This window comes from Nipponia nippon, unplaced genomic scaffold (assembly GCF_047370975.1).
Source record: "Nipponia nippon isolate SJK-2023a ecotype South Korea unplaced genomic scaffold, ASM4737097v1 scaffold_9, whole genome shotgun sequence".
Classification (NCBI taxonomy): domain Eukaryota; kingdom Metazoa; phylum Chordata; class Aves; order Pelecaniformes; family Threskiornithidae; genus Nipponia; species Nipponia nippon.
Window position 1 is genome coordinate 18773212 of NW_028262413.1, and position 27451 is coordinate 18800662.

The window sequence follows — 27451 nt, forward strand, 5'->3', positions numbered from 1 at the left end:
TAATTGTTGCCCTGTTTACCCAAAGAACCATAGCTCCAGAGAAGCCAGAGTGAAAATAAGAATGCACACAGCAGGCTCCTTCAGGACTCTGGACTACCTGGAAATGACACTGAAGACCAGGATGGGCACAGAATAATTGTCGTTCTAGGAAAAATATTTGTTCAATTGCTTTATTGTTCCTGGGGCGCTAACATTTTTGTTAGAAAAACCTAGCAAGCGGTGGTGTTTTGAGTAGCTGGCACAGCTACAAAAAGTAGTGTCATCGGGAAGGATGAAAAAACAATCATCTGTCTGTATACCCATGCTGGCCTGTCAGTGACCTGTTCCACCAGGTAGCCCAGGACAAAGCAGTTTTTCTGGCCAAGTTTATTTCTATGTAAAATGGGCCACCCCCATCACAGGCATCAGTGCAGGAAGAATTCCCCATGCTGTCATTGTGGCATAGTTCATAGAATCCATAGAATATCTTAGGTTGGAAGGGACCCATAAAGATCATCAAGTCCAACTCCCTGCTCCTCACAGGACTACCTAAAACTAAATCATATGACTAAGAGTGTTGTCCAGGTGCTGCTTGGACTCTGACAGGCATATTAAGACTGACAGAAATAAGATGATCTCTAGCAGCTCCAAGAATTCAGTAGCACTTCTTGTTTTGCAGGATCACAGCTTTATTTGAGGCTGAAGTTATCTTTGTCCGGCTTTAGAAGAAGATTATGAAAAGTTGATCAGGATCCAAACAGGTAAAGCAGGTGTCCAATCGTGTCAATGCTTTAAACATAAAAGTTACATACAAGCTTCTCCTAATTATTTGAATGCTTTCTCTGTAAAAAGCATCAGTGCAAAAGAACAAATTTATATTGTGGTACAGCCAAAAAACTGAAAAACCTCTGAGACTCCCTTGTCTCTGCCAAAGGCAATCACCCCAAGGAAGAGGTAAGAAGTTATCACAGTTACTACTAGATCAAGGAAGCATGGTACAGGAATCAAAGTCAGTTCAGGTTAGCAATAGGGTGAGGGGGACTAAACAAAGCTAAGTATAGGGTGAGATCCTTAACATCTCATATGAATTTTATCAGCTAAAAATGAAATCTAAGAGCAAATGTAAACCATTCCAGGAGTTTAAGAAACCTTAGTCACACACCTGCAGAATACTGCCTGTAAAATCACTGGCCACACTGAAAACATGGTAAGGAAAAAAAAAAAAAAAAGTGAGTTGTGGAGATCATGAGGTGGAAATTCTAATCACAAAGAAACAGCTCCACCTTATGTTTGAGCAGCATGAGTATTTTGCTCAAACCGACCTTCCAAGCACACATCTAGAGGAAATCCAGCTAACGCAATCCATAGAACAATGGTCGAAAAGGCATTACAGCATCTCTGCTCTGGAGTTATTTTTTCCACTCCAGTGTTTGCAGTATTACTGGTAGTAATAACTATGCTCTCCACAAAACAGATGTTGTGTCATGACCTCTTTACTTTTCCAGGCTGAATTCAATGCCAGCAGTGAATTTTCTAGTGACAAAACAATGTTATGTTCAGCTGCAGTATTTTTCCACCTGATTCACAGCTGCAGCGGAAAAAAATATCCAACCAACCAGTCAGAACCCTTCATAAATTGTTCAAAGTTACCAGGGAACTAGTTTTAGGTAGTATATTTCAATTCAGGTGACAAGAATCCATTTGTTATTGGAAAAGTGTATTTGCGTAACACCTCCTGGCTTTGATCCTTTCTTATTCAGACTGTACTTCAGCACCAGATGATTTCTAAAACTTAACAAACTGAAACTCATTCAATTTAAAATATTTTTAAAATAATTAGACTTTGCTTTTTCTTTGCTATGACCAGATGAACACCTTCCTACCTTGAACACAAACATTTAAGTCCAGAATTAGGTAGTGGAGTGCAATTGACCATGTCTAAACCTTGTTCTGAATTGCTATACATGGACTTTGCTCAAATAATACACTACTCAGCTGAAGGATAAACTGGAATGTGCATGTAAACATTTCACAGTTCAGAGCACACTTTTTCTGTCTGATCCTTTTTGTGATCCTTTTGATCCCATGGCCCATACAGCAAAAGGACTTGAAGGAAAACATAGATGGCATCAAGAGAGAGCAAAGAGTGGGAACAATGAGACACAATACACAGGGGTTTTATTTTTGTTGTTGTTGTTGTTTTTGCCAAGATGATGCTATTGGCAATGGTTGGCAGTCAGTGTACCAAAGAACCAGTGGGCACCACTCTGGGGACAGTCTGGAGAGGGAAAAAAGGGACATGCAATGAATTATTTCACTCATACAGAAATTAAGAAACCTCTAGCATTCTTTAGAAATCAGTCTTGATTTGCCAAAAACAATACTGTTCAGCAAAGGCACTCTCTATACAGAGCCTTATACAATTTGTCAAGTGATCTTCTAAAAGGAAGCAAGAAAAAAGTTAAGTCACTCCATACACATATCAAAAGAACAGCACATTTTTACATATAACCAGTGTGCCATGGCCCATCAGAAGCAGAGCACTATTTCTTTGGCCAAGGTTTCTCTCAGTTCCTTTGTCTAATTCTGATTTTGTAAAAGTTGTCACAAAGATCCTGTGCATCCTGCCACAGAGAACAAACAACAAAGAAATAAATAAAAAAAAAACATATAGTTTTAAAAGTTATTTCAGAAGCAAATTTGCAAGCTACCCCTGGCCTTCCGTAAGAAATGGTCTCCAGAAGGTATTTAGCAGAACTGCTACGTTAATAAATATTTATGAATACATCAGTGCAAACTGGATTTCACTGATGTTTAATGCCTGCTGTGTAGTAACAGAAACATTTCCTTTGGTCTGGGATGTTCTAACACACCTACATATTTGTTTGATATATACGCTTCATGGGGGCAAAACGTATTTGGCAGTCATTGCATATTGTCATAACCTATACAAACATCAGTAGTTGTGATGGCAACAAATGGCATAGAAATTGATCAAGGTTTTGACATCTGGGAACAATTATTCTTGTTAGTGGCCAGGTGATTTATTGATAACTGAAATATGGCATCAAAACATTTATTAATTGCAGTCCCAAAAATTAAGGGTAATCGCATGTAATGACTTGCTCAAGTTCTGCATGAGCAGCTATAACTTACATTTGTGCTTGTTTTCTTTTTAGGACTGTAAAGCTCATTGAACTTTTTTTTCCTTTGTAAAACTTGTTTGTAGCCAAGGGATGTCTTCAGCTAATATTCCATGTCAGTAACGTTCTTTAACTATAAGTTCATATGCCATCACTGTTGCTTGTAATTTCTAATGACAGAGAAATACTATGTTATCACTGAAGAAAAATTGGAGTATTACTATCGGTATTATTTTTTAATTTGATGAAGTTATCCACTCAGCAAGCCTCCCACCTTTGTAAGGCATTAATTGTATCCAGACAGCAAACTTCTTACTCTAACTTTTTTTGCTAATATTCTAACCAGTAAGCTCAAGTAATATTGTGATCTGCTTATGTCCATTCTCTATTTGCCTGATACCCACCGGCTCCCTCTTTCCCCTTCCAACAAGCAGATAAGCTTTGTATTTAGTACAAATAATTGTTATGGCAGTATTGTAATACAGCAGGCAAAGAACAACAATATCATGAATGATCATGTCTTCTTGGCATAGTCTCATCGCAGAAGTCTTTACTCTGAACTCTCATAGCTTGCACAGAAAAATTTTCTTTCATGCTTAAGATGTCTGATACTGTTACAAGACTATGGGTACCCTCTACCATTCTTTCCTTTATTCTAAGGAGAGGTATCAGGTTTATGGTCAGTTTCATCAATAGCAATCATGTTTATCAACTGAAATCGTGGTTAACATTTGAAAATATTACACAGATACACACACAAGGGGAGGGAGGGAGCTTTGGTTACCAGACACATACAAGCCTCCTCTAATACTTACCCATACAATCTTCCTTCAATGTTACCTCTATCCCAGTTTGACTGCACTTTCATTAGTCATTTTTCCTTCATATACATGTTAAATCCCACAGTTCTCCATACTTCTTACTAAAGTAATGGCAGTATTTAGTGCTTCTCTGTTTTCAACCTAGTTACACACTTGCTTGAAGAGGCATTAATGAAGTCAACATCATCATCACTATGCTAAGCTACTTCTCTTCAAGCCAATAATGCTGCCGGTGTCATCCTGTAAAACAAACCGTAACAACTTACAACGGATATTAAGTTACTGTATTTTTGATTCACTCTTTCGAAGCTTTAACTGAAATTGATTAAATCAGCTCTTCCAAGATTGCTCTATCTTTGTATTTTGGTCTATTCTTCATTCTATTATTTCTTCCTGATACACTGCACAACCAGCTCTTCCTACAATTACAGCCGGGCTGTGCCTCTTCACACACAATTACTCCTGTATAATCCTTGGAGACCGAGCCACATGTCCCCAGTAGATGATGTGTTAGCACTGAGCACGTGCCTTTCCTTCCCCATAGTGGTCACCACTTAGCAACAGCTTGTCAAGGCAATTCCAAATCTGAAACCAGTGATTTCTCCAAGTCGCCTTCTATTACTTTTTTAATGGCTGAAGTTTCACCTCCTCAAGCAGAAGTGACACTCCCTTTCTTTCATTTCTGTTTCTTCATTTCCCCAAATTGCTGTAAATCATACACACACTCCCTTGTTTAAAGTAAGTGGATCTACAAGTAATCAATATTTGCCAATTGCCTTTCTTTGCTCATTCAGGACTGAGTCCATACGTAACACATCAAATTTTCTACTATTTTAATAGTGACATTCATACTCATACACTTCTATTTGCAATCCATACATTATTGGTGCAAAAACCTTGTATTTTTCCACTTCTGTTCCCCAATTCATTAAACCTAGGATCCACTGTACTAAATGTGGGCTTGCTGTATGTCTACAGAGTTCCTTCAGGTAGCATGTATCTGGTTGGGGAAAGCGCGGTCTGCACCACAACTTGACCCTTCATTGCCATGTACTCCCAGTGTCCTATGATCCTTACTGGAGATGAACGTTCTCACTCACATGGTGTGACAGCTTCTTCTGGGAGTGTCAGAGTGTTTTATCTGTCAGCCACCACCCACGATATCTCCCACGCTTTTGCATCAGGGCTGCCCATACAGCCAGTTTAGTGGAAGAGAACTGGTTCAAGACTTGATGCAAAGCAGCATGGGGTGACGAAAGGAACGTGTTTTCCAGGTAACTTGGTGTGTCTGCATCAAAGTGGCCTGGATTGTACCAACTATAACCACTTCAATCCCAAGGGCTGAGGTCTTCTGGGCTAAATTCTGCACTGACGAATCCAACACCACCTTACTCTTCCTGCAATACTCTTTTCAAAGACCAAACAACTCCTCTAGCAAGCTCAATGATCCAATCCACAATATTGCTTCCAACTGCCACCCTGAAGCTACTTTTTTTCAACTGCTCAGCCAACTCCTCAGCTTGAGTTTTTATTTGTCTAGCCTTTTATGTGTCCTTCATCACATGCCGTCTGGACTCACTTCGTCACAGATGCTGAACACAAGCTTTTTGCAGCACAGGCACACTACTCTGCACTACTTTTCTTCTGTTCTTCCACTTTGATTCCATTCCTGTTCCTTTAATAATTCAACCTCTGATTTCAAATCCACCTTTTCTTATCCTACAGAAACTAATTTTCCTTTTCCTATTAGACTAGTCAACTTGGCTGCAGCTCTCCACAAGGCCCATACTGCAGCAACCTTAACGTAGCCTTAGATGTAATGCTCCCCTGACAGATTGCAAATGCTTTTCCAGCATTCCTCAATGTATCTTCAGCCACAAAAGCTTCCTGCTCTCGTACCATCTTTCAGATGACCTACATCCCTAAATCTTCCTCTGGATGGGGAGAAAGTTCTTCCCTCTTCTCCCCATCTGGTGAGCAGTTAGCCCTAGTAGAATCCTAACTAAGTACCTTGAATGCCCAGTTACCAGACCAGTACACTGTGCATTTGTTTTCAGTTTTTGTTATTCTGCTTCTCTGCTCTCAGAGTCTCTGGCTTTCACTCCAGAAGATCTAGTTCACCTGCACTCTCCATCAATCTGCAATCCTCCCTCTGAGTCATTTCATTCAGGCAACTTTTGTCAATTGCAAATAGACTAAACAAGCAGGATATATTCAACTTTAAAAGGACAAATCATATATTGGTTTAGATGCACAAAGCCAGTGGAACTTAACAAGCTACCAAGCACAGTACATTCACAACACTCTGCATCTCTACTAGCAGACAGTTCAGCAGGGAATCTTTGCAGCTCCCTGAAATGGACCTTTGCAGCTCCTGAGCTGCCACCTTCCATCTCTGTATTTACATTCAGGACTGTATACCTGTAGGTGGTTTTCCTCCTGAATCCTTCACCTGCTGTCACAAGAAAGCAATCCCAGCTTTCTTACCCTGCATGGCTTTACTACCAACTTTTTACACAGCTCTCACAACTTTTCCTTAGAAGTCTGAGCCAAGGTGCTCACAGATGTGCAGCATGAGACCTAGTCCCGGGGTCATGACATCTACCCCCTGCTGAGCAGGGGAGGTTCCACCCAGCCCTCATCCGACCTTTCTGTGCTAAGCAGGACTTGAATGAAGCCCTAGCCCTTCCCTGATCCTAGCCCTGTGCTTCAGCAGAGCTCCCAGATGAACACATGTAAAGCTAATGTGTAACAAAGTCATCGGGGGGGGGGGGGGGGGCGGGCAGGGGGGGAATTCAGTACAATTCTGAAGGAACCACAGAAAAACCCACAGTTTCCACGGGCTATATACAGTCAACCTCAAATGGGAGGACTGTTAGAGAGAAACATTATCATCACAGACTATTGCCCGTATTTTCAATGCATAAACAAAAGCCTACTTAACCAGCAAAGCAGAATGACAAGCAGTCTGTAGCAAAGTATACGCTGCTTCCATGGGCATACTCTGCTTCTTCGAAGCATGTCCTACTAGTTGCCTAGAGAAGCACTTGCGCAGATACGTACTCAAGAGTTTTATTCGCACTGACAGAAATGCATTCAGAGATGGAAGTAACCCACAGACTAAAGACCTCTCCTCAGAGGGACGCTATGTTGCTCGCATACGTACCGTACTCTACCACATTTCCCTTCCTCCTTTCCTCGTACCATAACATCTCCCCACCCCGCTGAGAGACTGCTAAAAATCATTACACAAATAAGAGAAGGCATATGAGTGCACTTTATGGTACCTGGTTTATACAATTATTCCCAAAAAACCCTTTCCATTAGGAAAACATTAGTACTGCCAAGTCAAACATCCAAAACCGAAAAGAAGCCACAATTAAATTTTTCGGTGCAACCTTAATTTGCTCCCTCCTCACTCCTTGCTGTCAGGGCTTGCAAGGAGGCCATAATATAACCTTCAGCTGGCTGACCAACACATTCCTCATTCCACCCCAGTACGGGACTCTGGTGATGCACCACATTTTTACATTGAGACTGCCTAGGTTGACTTTTTTCAGCAAGTAAAGGAGATATCTACATACAGGAGTTGGTTATGAATGGTTTACCAACACATGAATGATACTGCGTCAGGAATCCAAAAAAAAAAAAAACAAACCACCAAGGAAGATATTCACAAGTGATCACAAGGCTCTTTCTCACATGTAGTGCATGACTTGGCCTCATTTGCTCTCCGAGACACAAGCAGGTCTCTTCTGAACAGCATCAGTGCACTGTTTCATACTCCTCCCTCTCCCAAGGAGGAGCCTCGAGGGAGCAAGTCTGAAATATTCCTGCATTCAAGAAAGTTATGGGCAAAACTCTGCAGTCTTCTCCCAGGCTGTTATGTTCTTCCCTTTTTGAAGCTCTCTCTTTGATGTGTATCACAAAGAACAAAACATGATTCGTGTTTACTCGCGGATTAGAACTACTCATACATCTTATCTGTGTTTAAGGACTGCTACCTCTTTTTTTTTTTTTTCTTCTTGACACCACTTTAATTATTTCAGTCTTCTTAAATGGGTCGCAGATACAATCTATTTATCCTGCTGGTTACATTCCTTTTCACTTTCTCAGTTCAGTGAGATGGCATAAAACTTTGAAAATAAGTCACACTGAACACAGACGTGTCCATGAATCACGAAACCTAGCTAGCAAGTGAACACACAGAGCTCTACGAGATACTCGCTCACCACAACTAAATAGGAAGTGTGACAAAACAAAAACCAGAGCCGTTTTACCTTTCCCTACAATTATGACAGGAAAAGCAACTATCCTACCTTAGCTGCACATGAAAGCACACACTCATCAGTATCCATGAACGGAGCTCACTATAGCAGTGTGCAGTTACAGACACCCCAGCTGAAAGCGGTTCATTCCTCCTTCTAGATCACAGCAAGGTAGTGCATGAACCACAGTTCAGATCCATCAACTGAAAAGAACAAACGTCTTTTTGTGGAAGTAATCCAAAATGCAACAGTGATAAGCACTTTCTATCACTGTTTTGTTTAGATCCCCCAGCTGCTAACTCTTTTGAGCACGCCTCGCACTTCGTTTCCATGGCCCAGCTGTACATCAGATCTGGAGAGCTTCAAACTTCATTTTAAGCTTATAATGAAAATGAACTGCATTTACATAGCACTATCAGAATGCAAATTTTGTGCCGAACAAAATCATTACATCTCAGCAGATCTATTGATGCCATGGTATGGTTCAAAAAGCCTCAAATCCTCTCTCTTCAGTATTATCTTTAAAATAAGGGTAATTAAACCACAAAAAAGTATGATGTTCAAACAGCAGGAAACACGAAATCCACAAAAACAATTTCAAAGTTTAGATTTAAGCACCATCCAGAAGCCAGCAAATTAGGACTAGCTGACCTCAAGGCACTCACACTCGGGCAATCCTTCATACGAACTAACAAGTCAACACCTCTTACGGGCGCTAAACTGTGGTCAACATTCAAGCTTACAGCTATTACCTTTCGTGCCTACTAAAGCAGATTAACCATTAAGGTAAAGATTTAACTCCTCATTTCTTTTCCAAAAAAGGAAAACAAAAAAAAGGCACACATGCTCCCCCCACCCTACTTCTTTACAAATAAAGTATTTACAATACTAGAAAAGAACAAACAGTTTAACAATTGCTTAGTACCTAACACTACTATTGCCAGTTGCAGCATAATTCAACTAACAAACTTGATTAAATATCAGGTTTACTCCTGGCCACTTAAACAGTTTCTATCACACCACCACGTTGTTTAAAAGCAAACAAAGAAACTTGGTCATTCCAATCCATACAAACATATATTTTGACAAAAACAAAGAGGGAAAAAGTGACTATAATGATGTCACTTCTCACAAAAATACTACAGTAAACTGTATCAATGTGTGTGTTAGGAAATGGTGTATAAGTTTCTAGGTTGATAAATTAATTTATACATAAAAGATCCTAGAAAGTCCCACTGAATTTAAGCATCAACCGTACCAAATATACAAATAACACTCCAATAAGCCTGCAATTGTAAGACAAAAACAAAATGTAAGAGAAATAAATTTTATTTGGCATTATCCTATTATATAAGCATTTTATCTTACAGTTGTTTCAACGTCATTCATCTAAGTATTGAAAAAAACCACATGACATGATGTATGAAATCATAACTTTTTCTCCAAAGAAATTTAAGTCTCCTTTGGCTTACACTAAAGGATTTCAGAAAAACACTGCAAAACAGCTTCATGAAATTTATAGACAAGCATCCCATTGTGCCTTTGACAGACTGACAGAACTCCAAACAAAATGGAAATTTGGTCAAGTTCAATCTCAAGTTTGTCCCTGAGTCTGACAGAGTATACCTCTTTATAAAAAAAGGAGTTAACAGCTTTCACATTAAGGATCACACAGATAAATAAGAAACCAGGAGACAGCTTCATAGATCTATACTTCTTCTCCCTCCTTGCAGTTTCCTGCCACATAAAATATATTAAAAAAACCAACAACACAAAACCGAGCCAACCGTCATTGAACTGCTTACAGATCAAGTTTAAAAGAGGAATGTATCCTTAATTTGCAAATGAGCAATGATTAAGCCACCTTAAACGTCTTCCTGATTCATATGAAATTGCATTTTCACTTGTTGAGATGCAAGAGATATTTATAACCCTTTCCAATACGAAATCAAACTAATTAGTTTAAAAACTAACTTCTCTTTAAATGCATACACAGCATTTATATTAAAAAAGATTTGTGAGATTAGACAGCCCACTATTTGAACAGCGAGGTCTCACATCATTTATGACAATACTAGCAGCAGAAGTGGTATCACTGTACAGCTGGCATCATAAGACTAGACAAGACAGCATGACTTCAAGCTCATTTTGTACAAAATGTTCTTCAGCCTCGAAAGCACTTCAAGTGCAGGGCTATACAAAATTCCTCATTCCAGGAATTAGTTAAAATTCACTGTACAGATCGAGAGATTCCCACAGTAAGGTCCCAAAGTCATACAGAAAAAGACAGACCCTAAAAAGAGTCTGTAAGCTCAACTGTCTTGTTTTTTTTTCAATTATGAGCAAGTAAAAGAAAAACAACTGTATGCATTGACAGTTTATAACAAAGAAGTTTCAACCCTCTGCAATATAGGGAGCTGTACTTCCTAACAAACTCCATACCTGACAGAAACAAGAAAAAAAAGCTGCAAGACAATTCAGAAGAGAAAAATTTAAAAGGCAAAGAACTACCAAATTCACTTAACAGGACAGAATAATGTAAAGTTTGTTTTATTTTGATAGGTTTCATAACAACTTCAGAAGAATCAGCAAGTCTATTTCTACTACCTTCCAGCCAGGCAATGGAGACACCACCATTAGCTGAGGAAGTGCACCCTTCTCTTCCACTGTTACATTTCGGCTTCTCTGTGATAATTTTTCAATCACCAAATTCTCATATAAAGTATCTCTGGTGATATCCTCCAAGCGAGAATTACAAGAGTTTAGAAAAAGTGTCTAACAGTACCAAACTGAAGACACTGATAGCAGAAAGCATTTCACTCTGTGAGCTATGGTTACCAGGATGAACTCCACAATGCCATTACAGTGATTTTTAAGCAGTCTGAGGATCTGAGGAATTGCTACATAATTAAACTAAAAGCTTTCAACTGCACATGTCTGAGCACACATTTTTCATCGCTTGACATTTTTTGGTCCATCCAAACACTGCAAAGGGAACACTGATGATTACACACCTGCCACTTGTATATTCTGAAACTGCCAAATTAGACTAGCAATAAACACACCATTAGTGAACCTAAAACAGCAGCCTAACATCTGATTTTACAACTTCTGAATCTCCAAATTTTCAACAATTAAAAAAAAAAAAAATCAATACAAAGGTTAAGATTGAACAAGTAAAGGAACAAGACATGAGGAAAACCGGTTGTAACAAAATGAAGCATTTTCTATCCAATAATGAAAGTTTCAATGTGCATAAATCCTTGAAAGAAATCTTATTAAATATATTTAACCTTCAATTTCACAGACAAAACCAAAAAACGTTGGAGGAGTGAAAGTAAGAAATTTTATGATTAGCCTTCTGGAACTTCAGCATCAGTGTGATTGTACTTAACACCTTCTGTAAAACACTGCTTAAAACCCCTTTTTTCTTTTAGCTAAGGCTTCAGAGTATTTTTGACAAGTTAATCAATACCCTCATAAATGAATGATACGCTGAATGAAATAACCTTAAATAGCATGGACACATGCTGTGTATTCCATTAATTTACTTGTAAATGTCAGAACTATCTGTTCACCGCTTTATACTTCAAAACACTGACAGCTCAATCTCTCTGCACTGCATTATGTTCTACTTCAGTAACAGTTATACTGCTATTGGTCCGTGCTCTAGTGTTTTCTTAAGCTGGTTTTTTTGTGGGTTTTTTTGTCAGACTATTTATTTTCTAACCAGTTAAGCAGCCCACCGTGCCAAATAAGGGCATTCTTAATTACATCTTAAGATGTAAGCCATATGATGCCTCCATACATGTACTCCCCATCGGTAATAACGGGAGCTCTCTACATTAAGTTCGTCAACCAGGTTATGTCAGAAAGGTGTACCTTAGATCTTCATTCATTACCAAAGAGGCTGTTTGAAGAAAAGCTTAGAAAAGAATGACGCATCCAGACAAAATTACTCAGCCCTCTTTCACTGTACTGACCAGTTTAGAAGACAAAATAATATTCAGTTGGCAGCCTTTTACATTGCCACTCCCATATCAATGCTTCCAATAAACACACGTGGAAATTTTTTCCATACAGATCTTATGCAAAAAATACAGCCCTTTACTGCAAGCACGTACAAGAACTGTTCTGCACACGAGCATTTCATGTTCCTTTCTTCATATACCGGGAGAGGAACTGGCTTCTGACAAAGTGGATCAGCTTGGTCTCTGTGCAGAACATAGTAATGATGGTTGCTGCAAAGCACAGAGCCCCCATGCTGATGTGCATCAGCCTTGCCATCCAGCCCTTATCACAGCAGAAGAATACCTACAACACAGGAAACAAGCAATTGCAGGAGAACTAGTCAGCACAAAGTAGATATACTGTCTCAATAAAAAAATAAGGTCCAACACCCCTCTTGACCATGCTAACACCACCATCAAACTGCGTGCAGTTTTGCCACGTGCACTGATCCTACAATAAATCATCTTTAGTAGTCACAACACTTGCTTTCTTAAGAAAATTCTGTCAGCAAAAAACGAGCATTCAGTAGATAGCTGGTAAATGTGGAAGTTATTATTATCTGGAATGCAGAAATATGTTAATTGAGATATTAGGAAAACTGTGGCAGTGCTATCACACAAGTCTGCTACTTTGCAACGGCGTATTAGGCTATTTTCTAACAAAACTCCACTGGAAATCTCCCATTCCAAAATACAAAGCTCTCCTTTCTAAGGCATAATGGATTTTCAATCTGTCAAATTTTTGTACATTGAAATGCTACCATCTCCATAACAATCAGTCTGCACAATTACCACTCCCGTAGTCTGAATAAATGTGATAAATGTGCTCTTGTCTAATTTTTGTTTCTGTTCTTGTTTTGGTTGTTTTTCTCTATCACTGTTTATTACAGAATTTTTAACAATAGTTTCTTTGTGCTACTGCAAAATTTCAATTATTATTAAGAACTAAGGACATGGATTTATCCAGACAGCAGAAACGTGTTATATTTTATTTTACTTGTCAGATACACCTACAGACAGCAGAGATAACTTTGTATCAAAGATAAAATCTCTTAATATTGTATCTTGCCTTGCCTGTAATGGCAGTCTTCCAGCCTATCCTCATCAGCCTTTGTTGCTAATGGTATTTCTCTGCTCGCGAACACAAAAGTCATTTGACGCTAACTTTCACAGTGAAAGCAAAGTCTGAGAAAGATACTTACCTCCGAGAAACCAGTGATTACTCCACTCACGATATAAACGAGTACCAAAAATGGTGAGGGAAGCAAGCCTGTCAAAGGTCTGTAAGTGCTTTCTTTGAAGTAATCATAGATATAGTGGATGCTGTGAGCTATTCGAATACCCATGTTAAAGCAGTTGGCAAGGATAAAGCCTATACTGCCATGCCAGTGGGTCAAGAAGTAAGAGATGCACAGAAATGTGAAGGACAAGGCCAGCATAACAAAATTGTACCTAGGAAAAAAAAGAAACAATTCAACAATGTATACAGTTACAGTATTTATTTACCAATGTCCTGGTTTCAGCTGGGATAGAGTTAATTTTCTTCCTAGTAGCTGCTATAATGCTGTGTTTTGGATTTAGGATGAGAATAATGTTGATAACACACTGATGTTTTAGCTGTTGCGAAGCAGTGCTTACACTGGTCAAGGACTTTTCAGCTTCCCATGCTCTGCCGGGTGCACGGGGGGCTGGGAGGGAGCACAGCCAGGACAGCTGACCCAAACTGGCCAAAGGGCCACTCCATACCGTATGATGTCATGCTCAGTATAGAAGCTGGGGGAAGAAGAAGGAAGGGGGGGACGTTCGGCGTGATGGCGTTTGTCTTCCCAAGTAACCATTATGTGTGATGAAGCCCTGCTTTCCTCGGGATGGCTGCACACCTGCCTGCTGATGGGAAGTAGCAAATTAATTCCTTGTTTTGTTTTGCTTGCATGCACGGCTTTTGCTTTACCTATTAAACTGTCTTTATCTCAACCCATGAGTTTTCTCACTTTTAGTCTTCCAGTTCTCTCCCCCATCCCATTGTGGGGGAGTGAGCGAGCGGCTGTGTGGGGCTTGGTTGCTGGCTGGGGTTAAACCACGACAAGTAACTTTATCTTTGAAGAAATACCACAATTTATTTTCTAAAATGAGGAACAGAAATTCTCTTATCTCCTAATGGAAGAAGATAACTTTGAGAACTGAGACGATAATAAAAAAATTCATTGAAAGAATGGAAAATACATCAAACAAAATAAGCCAAGAACTATATTATGTGAAGGAAACTCTGTATACCCATTTCAGAAAGTCAAATTTAGTAGCAATGATTAGTAATATAAAAACTTGTGGATTTTTTGCTATTTTACTTTAGGTATGTGTTAAAGAAAAATAATGCTCAAAACCAAGACGATGCTTTATTTTGTTTCTGCTCCAAACACTGGCTTTGAAAACAAGTTCACACTTCAAAGGGGTCATGAAAGCAGCCCTCCCTAAGTCTAAAAAGGTATTACTTTGACTGTGGAAAGTAGACCTCGTTGAAATTAATCTGGAAAGGCCTTGGAAGGGACAGCTGCTACGTAAGCAAAAAAAAGCTTGATGGTAGCACTGGGAAGGCAACCAGGCTTCAAAGTCAATAACCCAGGATGAACACAGAATCAAGAAATAATATCCAGGCTGGAAGGAATGTCAGGAGGTCATCTAGTCCAACCTCCTACTTAAAGCAGATAAACCACTGAATTCAGACCCACAATTTAGACCATTCAGAACTGTACCTGATATACAGTAACTGTTCTGAAAAATTTTAAGTTGCAAAATTTTCATGAGTTTTAAATGATAGTCTGTCTTAAAAACCTATAACTTCAACTGCATATGTACAGAAAACAAGACTTCACATTTAAATTACTTTCCCAGTTAGCGTAGTACCAAAAGCTAATTTAACTATCTTTACTTCTTAATTTCTGACCTTCTTACCCAAACATTTAAACATTTGCTAAAGCTTCTACATCTAAACCTACATGCAGACAGCTAAATAAGGAATGGGTTTTCAGTGGGGCAGGATATTTTTATGCTGATTTCAAATGCACCAATCTCTTTATAAGGTCATTACAAATAATTTTTTAAGATGATCAATATTTATCAACAAATACAAGCATACAAAAACTAAAAGTAGTGCGTGTTTGCTTGCCCATCTGCTGCACCTGGCTCTGGAGACAAGGAACATGGTTCTTAAAGTGACTGCAGAAAGAAATTCGCTCTTTGGGAAAAAAGCATTTCTAAGCACATATCCATGCAGAACAACTGTTCTGTTTACATACTGAACTCCAAGCAAACCATATGCAGATCAATTACAGGAATATTCTGGGGATGCTATTTCCTACCTGTCCACCTCTTCTTTGCACATCAAAGCAAACGTAAAACATTCTGTTACGCCATTGATAGCAAGAAACAGGACATATAACGAGTAACATCGGAGAAGATCTGGACCTAAAAAACACATTAGAATGAAAAGTAGATAATTATTTCTTTTATAAAACCACATTCTTTTTACACTCTCTGATACTAAGAGATAAAAGTTGTAATGTTATCACTAATAATGGAAACTTAAGTTCATTTGAACAAGTTTCCTTTTCTAGATATTTTGACACGACCACAACTAAACAGGGCAAAATAAAAACAAAAATAAAACCCAAAACACCCAAGAACAGCAGTTACTGTAGTAACAAAAAAGATATCCATCAAAAAAAGTATTTTATTAAAAGGGATTTCCCAATTAAAAATTAATATTTATCATAACCCAAATCTTCTATTCTACAGAAATTTGTGGAAATTAATCCAATAGTTATTATGAGGTACTAAAAGCAATAAAATGTGTATTTTGAACACAACAGTAAGAAAAACAGAAAGGCTGGTCAATACATTCAAAACTATGCTAGATGAAAAATGATATTCAGATTTTTATGGGTCAGAGACAACTTATACATGACTTCAAAATTCTCCACTCAGACCTTAATCTTTTTCTTGTCCTTTAGAAATTATAACACTGGGAAAAAAATCCCATGCTTTTTAACAGGTTAGTGTGCATCCATGAATATTCCTTCTTGATGGCAGCAACACATTACTGAGTCTCCTCCTGTTTCAATGCTAAAGGACAACTGCCCAGTGAGCAGTAAATACACTGCAGGTGCGGGGCAGAGCTGAAGACTTTCTTTTCAAGCTTGCTTAAAAACATTAGACTAGAGAGCACTCAGAAAGAAAGAAAAATATCCAAATGAATACGTCCATGAATATTTGGTCAAATAAAGTCAGTACGCATGCTCAACATTTAATTTTCACACATCATCATTAGGTAAAATAAATAAAATTACTTGTGAGTCACTTGACTTGCATCCATATTCCTAAACATAGTCCTTTTCAGTCAAGTAAGCATGTCTAAAAGATTAGGCCCAGACACTCATTCTTGAAGAGAAACAGGGACAGAAAACATTTTCTTCATAAAAAGAGTTGGCTGCCAGGGTCCAGAATGACAATCTTTCATGACATTTGCTTTCAAAATTAGAAACAAATCTGATAGAACCAACAGGAAGACAACTCAAAACAACATGCAAAAGTTATTAACTTTTTCTTGGTTATGCAGACACAGAGTTTTCATTAAAATCACTATACAAATCAAGCACCAGCTTCCAAATAACATGCAAGAGTCTAAAGCAAATAACATGCAAGGGTCTAAGGCAAAACTATCTAAATGCTTAACAATCACGAACAGAAAAGTGCCCATGGGGTTAGAGTATATCAAATGATCTTAACACTGAATAAGATAATTGCAATTCATTTTAATACCCAATAAGCAATATTCCAAGGTTATGGTGTGAAGCTGCAGAACTCTTGACAGGTGCAACTGTCTTCAACACAATATACTGTCACATGCTTTCATCTTCCTTGTAACTTTCTCTTAATTATAATAGATGTGAAATGGAAAATGCAAGCTAGAACTCTCCCACGATGGCATACAGGCAAAATTTCCAGACAGAAATGCAACAAAAAAGCTCCTCTGAGAAACTGCTAGATCTTCACCCAAGACAGATCCGCAAGGAACTGAGACATTACACAGGGCCCAGCTACAGAAGACAGATTGGTTTTTCTAGCAGGAGCTACTGTACGTCAACTGACAAACCACTGGAAGAACCCAAGAAAACTCCAGGCTACAATTTGCATGTTTATGTTTCAAGGAGGAGGAATTAAATGAGCCTCTACTTTCTCTCCTGAAAATCCAAGGTGACCTACAAATTCCTTGACTGCTTCTGTGGACAGATTTGTAAAACTTACCCCTCAATATGTAAAACTACAGCAAGATTGCTACCATTATGTGGCTTAGCACTATTAAAAAAAAAGTATTATTGTTTCTATGCTAAAACTATGGATTCTTTGGTTCCAGTTTGTTGTATGGGTTTTTGGGGGGGTTGTTGTTGTTGTTTTAAACAGCTGGAGTTAGCAATTTTACATTATGGAGTAGTCAAACAATCCTTTAAAATATTCTTTTCCAGCAATGTGAAATTGCAGGAAGGTAGAGCCCCAAACCTGATCATACTTATTTGGATACTATTACAAAGGCATGAGTTCTGGATTCAAACTAAGTCACGGATTTCAACAGGAGTTTTACAGAGAAAAAAAAAATTCTGCTGATTTACCCAAGAATTCCTAATAGCTGCGGTTTCTCTTTTTAAAGAATGGCTTCTTTGCCAGTTCTATAAATCTTTACCTGTTCCGCCACTGAGCATTGAGCCTCCATAAATATCCAGAGCCAGCTGAGAATAGGCATAGCCAAAAACCGTGATGGTAAGGCCAATCAGAAGCACAAGTTTCAACAGCAATTCCAATACATTTGCAGCCATAGCAATATCATCCTGAAAAACATTGTAGTCAACCACATGAATCAGAATCAATAGTTATTTTCATGCAGAAAAGCTACTTCACAGAAAAAAAATTAGTTTGCATGGTGCAAACAGGTGTGAAACTTACCCTTTTTTATTGAATTATCCATACACACAGTCTTAACTTCCAACAATTTTTATATATTTATTATTCCATTCTATGTTTTACACATTACAAATTCTACACAAATATTAGCCATGAACATGTCTGTTCAAGGAAATGGGCAAACAGCACTTGCACCTGTTTAACAGTTAGTAAATGGGAAAGAAGAGCACAGCATCTGCCCAAGGCCACAGTCTGAGTCAGCAGGAGGGTCAGATTTTTATTGCCACACCAGAACAAGAAACTTGTCAGTTTACTACCTCATTACAAGCAGCATTCTTGTAATTCTTGTAACGTAATGTAATTTCAGTACATACAGTGAGAACTCATAACCATTTTGCCAGTTACATACATCAGGTACACTATGTATAAAATATACATACACGTGCATCTTTCTTAGCTCACCAATGACCTGAAGTACGGGATTTGTTTAACTGTGCGCTACAGTGCAAGTAGCAGGATTACTGCAAAAAGTTGTCACAGTATCAGACAAAAGCCCAGGCTGACCTTCATGACTGATGAAGAATTTCTCACCTAGAGCATGCATGAATATTACGAAGCTCTCATTTGTTTAACCATTGATACTTCACTTACAATTCAAGAAAAATACAATTCTTCTCTTCACAAAACTGCACTCTTTGGAAACATTACTGTTTAATACTTAACAGCTACTAATATTTTCAAGTCAGTCAAATATTTTCAGACAGCATTTATTTGATAGAAATAGCATGCTTTCATGATTTAAATAATTGCCTAAGTATATCTGGAAATACACAGTACACTAGGATTTACATCACACTGTTTGGAGCAGATGATGTTAACTTCAGTTATAATACAAGGCAGTATTATGTCACTGAATATCTTAATTTCTATTTCTTTAACATTTTACCTATTTTCTTTTCTTTTTGTTCCAGCCTCACTCGACATTTTTGTTCTCCACTTCAACTTTTTAGTTTTAACAGCCTTTATACTCAAATTTAAACACAAACACACTTCTGTGGTGGAACTTATCTGTAACATAAATCAAGTATTTGACATGTAATTAATGCAAAATAAACATACCTGTTTCTGATCCTTTACATTCTTCCCTCTTTCCAACACTTTAGCAAAAAAGACATAAAAACTCTCCTCAATAGGCAAAAAGATAAACCTGGCCACCAGTGAACCAAGATTATTCACGATATCATATACACCTTAAAAAACAAAACATAGCGGCAACCTGTAATTTTTTTAACACATTTTAATTTCAAGTCTTTAACAATGACATGAATTCTAATTTAACACTTCCACCAAACAAAGAGAAAGCTAGTAGAACTTAGTGCAACATTAAAGCCATGTTCCCTAAAAATTCTGACAGTCACAGCAACCACAGCTCGAAATTACAAGGCTTGCTCATAGATGGCAAAGCTAGGACAAAAGCATCAACTACAGAGGTGTGAACCTCGTAACAGCACCAAACCACATTTAAAATTCTTACTGTAGAGGAATTTAAAAGATCCTGATGAATTTCACTGAATGAGAACAGGAACATAAGGATTTACTGACACAGGAGAAGATACCTATTTATAGTGTGAGGTTCCTCTTTGTTTTTACTTTCACTGAAATGGAAGAGCAATCCTGCATGACATTTTACCAGCACTTCCATCCTCACCAAGATACTGGTCCAAAGCTGCTGAGACATCTCTATACACAGTACAGTCATTGAGAGCATACAAAGTCAGGCATATGGATAAGTGCGTTACATATTCACAGTGAAATAATAGAATAAGGTTCTGGCTGATTTCATAAGACTTGGAACCGATTTTTCTCAACATTTTGAGAATAAAGGCATTTTTGTACTCATTGCTCTTTTAAAGACCTTTCAAGCAAGAGGCAGCTCAATTGTTCTGCAGGGCAGGAGGATCAGAAGCAGCCGCAATTACTGGTAGCAAGCACATACACTCAGTATTTACGGGGGAACATACTTCTGCCAGCAATTAAAAGTAACTCAAACTAGCCAAGAAACTTCTAACAGTGGTTCAACAATCACAGCCTATTTTCCTTCCCCAAGCTATAAAGACCCGAAGTGCTGCCAGCTCAGTCATCTGAACAGCTACTGCCATACATTACTCTGCAACCATGCTGAATTCTTTTACAGAACATGATTCAGCTTTGAGATGCAATGCTATGAACAATGATGTTCTTGCCATAACAGCTAAAACAGATTCAAAAGGAAGACAGGAAACAGCAGGAAAACAGAATTACAAAAACTGAAGACAGACAACTACAACACATAAGATACTAATGACGTTCTCTCTAAAAAAATACCCAGATAGATATATGGTATCACATATCCAATTGGAAAATTTTGATCCAAAGAAACAATAAAATTAAAATCCAGGATCTTAAAATATTTTCTGTATCTATATCAATCATTCTCCGAAATATATCTCAAATTCACAAAGGCTTTGAAATCTTCTCAGATTTTCTCAATACATTAAGTCATTTTCAGAACCATCAGAGCAGTGATTAAGAAAACTGTGCCACCATTCCACAACACCATCACACTTACCCTGATCTCCAAAATTTAATACGTTCAAAAAAGTCATCACATATCGTTCACCTGTAAGTTCAAAATAAAGAACTTAAGAACAAGTCCTTAAATCTTTCCCAATACTTGTTCAGGCACTTCCAACATTAAGTATTCAAGAGACAAAGTCAAACAGGACAGCACCTAGTTCAGAATACCTTCAAAAACTTCATTCAGGCTGGTAACATCTGCTGGAAACGATCTCTGAAAAGTCGCATGCCCGCCCACCCCACCCCCCAGCTTTCTTAAGCTTTAAGTCTATTTTGTAAACAGTATTCACTAGCCCTTCTCCATCACAACTATATGTCAAGCTTCACCTTCTGTCAAAATCTGTTTCAAGAAGGATTGTTTGAAGAAACTCCATGTCAACCGTGCTTCCTTCCAGTTAACAAAGGTCTGCAAAAAAAGAAGTACTGAAATGTAATAAACATGACTGAAACTATGGAGTAGAAATAGAAAATACAAAGCCAGTACAATACTCTAGGCTAGCTCTAACTGTACTGATGAGGAAAACCCACAATGTCATAGCTACTAAACACTCATCTAAAATATTGCTAAATTCAATCACCAACGTCACTCTGATCTGACGATGACTTTTTCCATTACTGAAAATTACTGTTGTTGCAGATAAAGTACCCAAACAAGCTTTCTACAGAAAATACTATTCAAAGTTAGCATGAGGTTTTTTTTCCAGTCTCTGTTTAGCATGCCAATGTAACTTTCACCTTCACTGTAGAAGTAACTTGTTTACTGCTCTTCAAACTGTCCCCACAAGTCTTGCCACCAAGTACCACCTTTATCTTTTCTATCTGCAAATCTTTTTCAAAATGTCTTCTTCCTCACTGTGTCTTTTCATTTCTTTCTTGCCTCATTTTTTTTTGAGAGGACAGAGATATTTGAGTATCTGTAGGATGCTGTGTACCTCTATATTTATATTGTGGAAAAGTCCAAGTACCAAAATCCATGGTAAAATGGTTCTGGTTTCTTTCCTGCCTCAGATCCAATGATACCTGGTCATTCCCCTGCACATATTCTATCTCCAGTTAATGGTTTGTGCAAAGATATTAAAAGGTAAGTCAGCAACAAGTCCATAACAACACAGACGTCAAGTTTCATAACGCTTTTCTGACAAGGATATTATTGATACAAACCACAAACAGAATTTGTATGTAATTTTTTTTTAATCAGTCGTATCTTCTACAGTGTAGAGATATCCTCAAAATCACTCATTTAACTCCACTATCTCAAACTAATTTTCAAAGCTCTCTCAAGAAAACCTTAAAATGAAGAAGTGAACTGTGCAACCTACCTCATCTTCCACCAAGTTAGGCAATAGAGCTGTCATTCTAGCAATTGGAAATGACTTCTTTGTTGCTTCAGGAGACCCCAAAAACATCACAAAATAAATTACATAGCACATTACCAGAACGCTGACATATAAAAGCTAGAAAGACAGGGAAGGAGAGAAGAAAAACAACCGGTGATATAAAATAAACTTACAAATGCAGGATTACATGCTAGAGTTCCAAATTCAGTGAGAAGAAAGTGTAGTAAGTAGTCCTTACCCCTGTCAAATTTTAGACGAGGCAAAGACTTTAACCTCTCAAGAACGCTGTTGATTTTTTTTTTAATCTTTAGGTTATCATAGCTCTTTGCCAACTGTTATGTTCTATTCACCATTATTAGAATGATTATTTAAAGTCCAATTATAAAGCAATTATTCACTCAGTCAAAAAACAAGCTGACGGAGTAGCTACCGTCTACATCTCTTTCTTTGATCAGTTATAAGCTATCTACTACAGCCACTACAAAAACTGAACAAAAAACCAACCAGATGTCCACATCTGAGGTGGATCACATTTTCATTTTTAGGTAAACCGATACTGCACAGGTGATAACCCTATTTTTCAGGTGCCAATATATCCATTCTTCACTGCAGTAAAGAAAGTTTTAATCCGAGTACGTGTTACACATGATTAGCACCTTCTGATAAGGTGATGTAGGTTGGTGGTACAGGCTGATAAAATTACATATGATTATGATCTTCTACACAGTAAAATCCGAAGTCTAACATTAATACTGAAGCCAAGTAGCGAACAGAGTCTTCAAGCATTAGAACGTATAACTGATTAAGAAGAAGAGTTAACATAAAGCTTATACAGAATAACAAACTTATTTGCAAAACGTGCCTTCAACAGACAGAACAAAGTCCTTTCTTGTACATCCATTAAACTGCTCAGGGTCAAAGTGCCAAGTCAATAACGAGTGTCAGGAGAATACTAAATACAAGTGCTAAATCTTAAACCTCCCAGAAGCATTTTCTCTCACCTCCTCCAAGTTATTTAGCAGGGTAAATGTCAAGGCAGCCGCAAATAAAAATTCAGATGAATCAAGAATTTATAGAAAAAGAGAACACAGGAAACTTACCTGAGCCAAGGAAAAAATGTAGAGGCCCCACTGAGGATAAAGGACTACTAAAATAACCGTCAAAATGCATTTTGACACTACTGAAAGGCTTTCAGCAATTACCTATAAGAAAGTGAAAATAGAGAACGTTTATTTTCTGCCAACTTAACTACATAGACAAACTTAAAATACATTAGTTTCACACACATAATTTATGTAGGAATATAAGACTGATTTCAAAGTCGGTGTGACTTTATCACAGCTTCTTTCTGCCGAGTTGGCCATCTTAGATTGTAATTTCTCTGTAAATTTTCTATTCTTGCATTTCACAATTCAATTTCACTGCACTTTCCCACTCCTTTGTATGGGGCTTAAGGGAGAAAATTTTACTTGGACAGTCATGTTCTCAATTGTTGCATTTCACAATTTCATGCCAACAATCAATCAAAATGCAAAACTGTGGAAGCTGTGTGCCTCTCCCTCTAATTAAAACTCACGATTAAGTATTTAATGACTACTAAGGTGATAATTTCTAAATAAACCAACTTTCTTGCTTTAACAGGTACAAATTCGTATCTATGTTACAATTATGTCATACAGTACTAAACAGAACACACAGGTTGGTTTGGGTTGGCTTTTTTTTTTATACACTTGAATATACAAAAATTAGTTCAGGAATCTGTTCTTTTTCAATAGAAAAAGAAAAAATCCTCCCCACACACACATACACCCCATGTCCTTTACTAACCTTAAGTCTCACAAACAAATGAGCTTGTGCTAAAACCCAGAACGGTTCTCCCAGAAGTTCAATAATTGCAGAAAGACCAAATGCCACTACACCAGCCTGATAATGAGGAACCACAGAAGGATCAGGTACTTCAAGCAAGTGTAGCCAAACTAAGCCCAAGAAAATATACCAAAAAACACCAAGAGGGACCCTAAAAAATTAATATAAAAACAATCAATAGAAATGTTACTTAAGCAGGAAAAAAAAACAGGAAAACTAGGTTAAAATTTCACATCTTGCCATAATAATTAAAAAAAAGAAGCCCTGAGGAATTAATTTCTATTGTTACAATACCAAGAATATTTTTTAATGAACATTTTTAAGGCATTCTTTTGCAAGACATAGGAAACATTTTTCTGACTTGTCTATTTTCTACTTAAGAACCTAACATAAGGTCAACTATCTGCATTTCTTGCTCCCTAGGACTGAACGATTCCGATCCCATATCAGCCTGCAGAACACTGCAAACCCCTCACTGCTGCAATTTTTATATTCTGTGGTTACCAGGGGTTTGGCAGACAAGCTTTGTTGGATCTTGCTGTAACAGATAAAGATGCGATGACTCCAACTGCTAGTCTCACTCTTCCAGAAATCCCTGGTTCTGCAGAGAGCGACAGCAGAGTGAGCAGAAGAAAATGCATGCCTGCACCTCAGGTATGCCAGTTCACATTGCTCCACTCTAGCTCAGAGCCATTTTGATTAGTGACTGCAGCTAAAAAGCCAAGCTAGGCACAGGAGTGCAGACGTGTATTACCTTCTGTTGATACTGCTTCAGGAACACGAAGCTTCTGACAGAGCGCAGAAAGTTTTATATCATTGCAGCAGGATCTATCTGACCCTCCCATTATCAGATCCCTAAGGGATTTGACACCAAGCTCCTAAGACGTATTTCAGATCCTTCAAGAAAGTTAATCTTCTTTTTAAGTTATGCTTCTCTATGAGGAAAAATTTAAAAAGAAAAAGGTGCACACAGTCATGGTTAACTATCATTTAATGCCCACTTGAAAGGCTGTCAAATAGCTGAAAACTGATTATAATACAGTGAAGAGAACAGATCTAACACATTTGAAATATTAGTATTAAACCTATCCCTGAAAGGGACAATCCCTCTTCTTTACACCTGGATGCAGATGACCACGCACAACCTCCCATTCCTGGGCCAGATCTACACGACTGACTTACCCTGGAACTGCACAGCTAAGTGACCCAATGGAAGACTACTATTTTTTCACGCAGGGGTAGTTTTCCACCATATCAGACAGGTAAACTTACTTCTCAACCCACCTAACTGTGGCTGCACAGCTGCAAGAACTCACAGAGGGGAAGTAGCAGAGAGGTGTGTCCAGGAATCAGAAGGGAGAAACAAGTCATAAAATCCACTTAGCTGCAATGTGCGACTATGCTCTCTGGCTGCAGCTTCACATAGACTTTAAGCTATCTGCTTTCTGCTATAAACAGCACTACAGTTAAAAGAAGTAGTCCTACTTATTCCCTGTTGTTTAATTCAAGCCCTTTCCTTCACATCCCTCCTATCCAACACAAACATTTACGTTGCCATACCATTAAACCGCATCAGGGCTCAAGACATCTAAAAAAAATAGTTGGGGGGGGGGGGGGGGGAATTATCTAAAGCAGCTTCACAAATACATATCAAGTAATAAAAGAGCAGGACTGAGCAGGCAGAGGGAAAAAAAAAGTAAAAGACTACATATTTGTACAACAGGATTTTCCTTTAACAGCTACAACATAAATGAAACTCCAGACTAAGTAACAGAAAAAATGGCTCCTGATAACACCTTTGGTGATGTGCTTTCCCATGTGCTCAAAAAGAGATCAAGTTCATAAATGCTAAAGCAACAGACTTGACCACCTTCCTGCATCAGTCCTGAAACATGACTGAGGCTACTAAATGCTCAGTGCTGAAATAATTACCTTGGTAAATAAATACTTACTCTCGCTTTGTGAGCTCTTAGACAAGAATTAGAAATAAGTTCTAACAAAGTAAATTTTTAAAGGTATCTTACGTCAGCCACAATAGATTAATTGTTTTGGTCCAGTTTCGCTTTGTACTTCCACTCAAACAAGCTCTGCGAAATGCCTCCCTGGCTAGGAAGACAACTGTTGAATACAGTAGAGTTAGCCTAAAGTGGGGGGGAGGGGAGAAAAAAAAAAGGGGGGGAGAGAAAATTATTTCATTACATACTACTTCTGAAATCCTTCATGCAGTACCATCACTGACAGTTTTCACACAGGACTGCCTGACAGAGAAGTCTAACAGGTATGTGAAGAAAACGTGGTGATAGGAGACAAATTATCACCATCTCCTAAAAAAGTAGGGAATTACATGTGATTTCTCAAACGGCAAAAATACTTTAAGCATGCTATAAACCAAAAACGCAGTTACAAAATTTATTGTATAGCAACAGCATGTAATATGCAATTGCGTCTAGCTTTTCCTCAGCAAACTGATGGTTTAACATCAAAAACAGGCCAGCAGCACCTCTGCTTCAAGCCAAAAAAGAAACTCCGAGACATTCAACGATCAAACGCTATAAAACGACAGTAAGTTAAACAGCGTCATACAAAGCGCTGCTAGCGACACACCCTACAGACCATAAACCCCGAGATCCTGCACCACACACAAGCCCTTCCAAAAAGCCCCCCCCAGGCCGGGAGCGCTGCTCCGAGGGGCGCCTGGCCGTGTCAGGCGAGCACCGCGGGCGGGACGCGGGCCTGCAGCCCGGGTGCGCCTCAGCCTCCGCCTCACCTCACGTTGACCACGCCGATCAGCTCTCGGGAGAGGTAGCGCAGAGTGAACGCGTTCAGCCCGAAGGTGACCACCCGGAACAGCACCTGTGAAGGAAGCCGCACGGGAAACACCTGCGGGCCGAGCGGGGCTGAGGCGGCTCCCGCCAGACACCGCGGCGGCGGCGGAGGAGGAGGAGGAGGGGGGAGGCGGCCCGGGGCGGCCCCGCACCTGCAGCAAGGCGCTGGAGGAGGCCAGGCGGGTGGCCTGGCTGAGCACGTCCTGCGAGGCCATCAGCTCCCCGCCCCGCCCCGCCGGCAGGAAATGGCGCCGTCGCGCCGCGATCCCGTCAGCGCGGCCGGCACCGCCCCGGCCTCCGGGCGCGACAGCCGCCGGGGTCCCTCGGATTCGGCTCACCCCGCTGTTCTTAACGGAACGGGACAGACGCGTCCTCCTTAGTTATGCTTTGGACATAAATGGTTAACTTCCAAAATAACTGGGCACTCCAGGCTGCTCGGATGCTAAAACTAACGTTCAGCGCCAGCTCCCTCTGCTTCGCTAAAACAGCCCCCCAAAACTGCACACTGGCTTATGAGAAGAGAGATCATAAACAGCGTTTTCTGACGAGATCTCTGAAAAATCGCCATCCGAGTTTCACCAGTGCCTTTCTAAACTGAGGGCAAACCCACCAGTCTTCCCAGACTTGAGAAAGA

The 27451-nt window shown here is 38.9% G+C and overlaps 1 protein-coding gene across 7 annotated transcripts; it reads right to left on the reverse strand.

Moving 5' to 3' along the window:
* Positions 1-173: 173 nt before the first annotated feature.
* Positions 174-27086, reverse strand: RFT1 (RFT1 glycolipid translocator homolog). 7 transcript variants are annotated; one of them, XR_015701388.1, is made up of 15 exons: positions 26970-27085; positions 26760-26845; positions 26017-26133; positions 23954-24143; positions 23227-23328; positions 22109-22243; positions 21117-21195; positions 20782-20832; positions 19293-19423; positions 17956-18100; positions 15578-15683; positions 13424-13673; positions 12336-12525; positions 3938-4183; positions 176-3292 (listed from the first exon to the last, which is right to left on the reverse strand). XR_015701388.1 is itself a non-coding variant. In XM_087744279.1 (14 exons), the coding sequence occupies exons 1-13, from the start codon at positions 27030-27032 to the stop codon at positions 12361-12363; spliced, it is 1620 nt and encodes a 539-aa protein (XP_087600405.1). In that variant the 5' UTR covers positions 27033-27085; the 3' UTR covers positions 176-4183; positions 12336-12360. The 7 variants fall into 7 exon arrangements, 4 of the variants coding, with proteins under 4 accessions (XP_087600406.1, XP_087600405.1, XP_009458882.1 ...); XR_015701389.1 differs by having other exon boundaries at positions 178-2603; XR_015701390.1 differs by having other exon boundaries at positions 179-2257.
* Between the last annotated feature and the right edge of the window lie 365 nt (positions 27087-27451).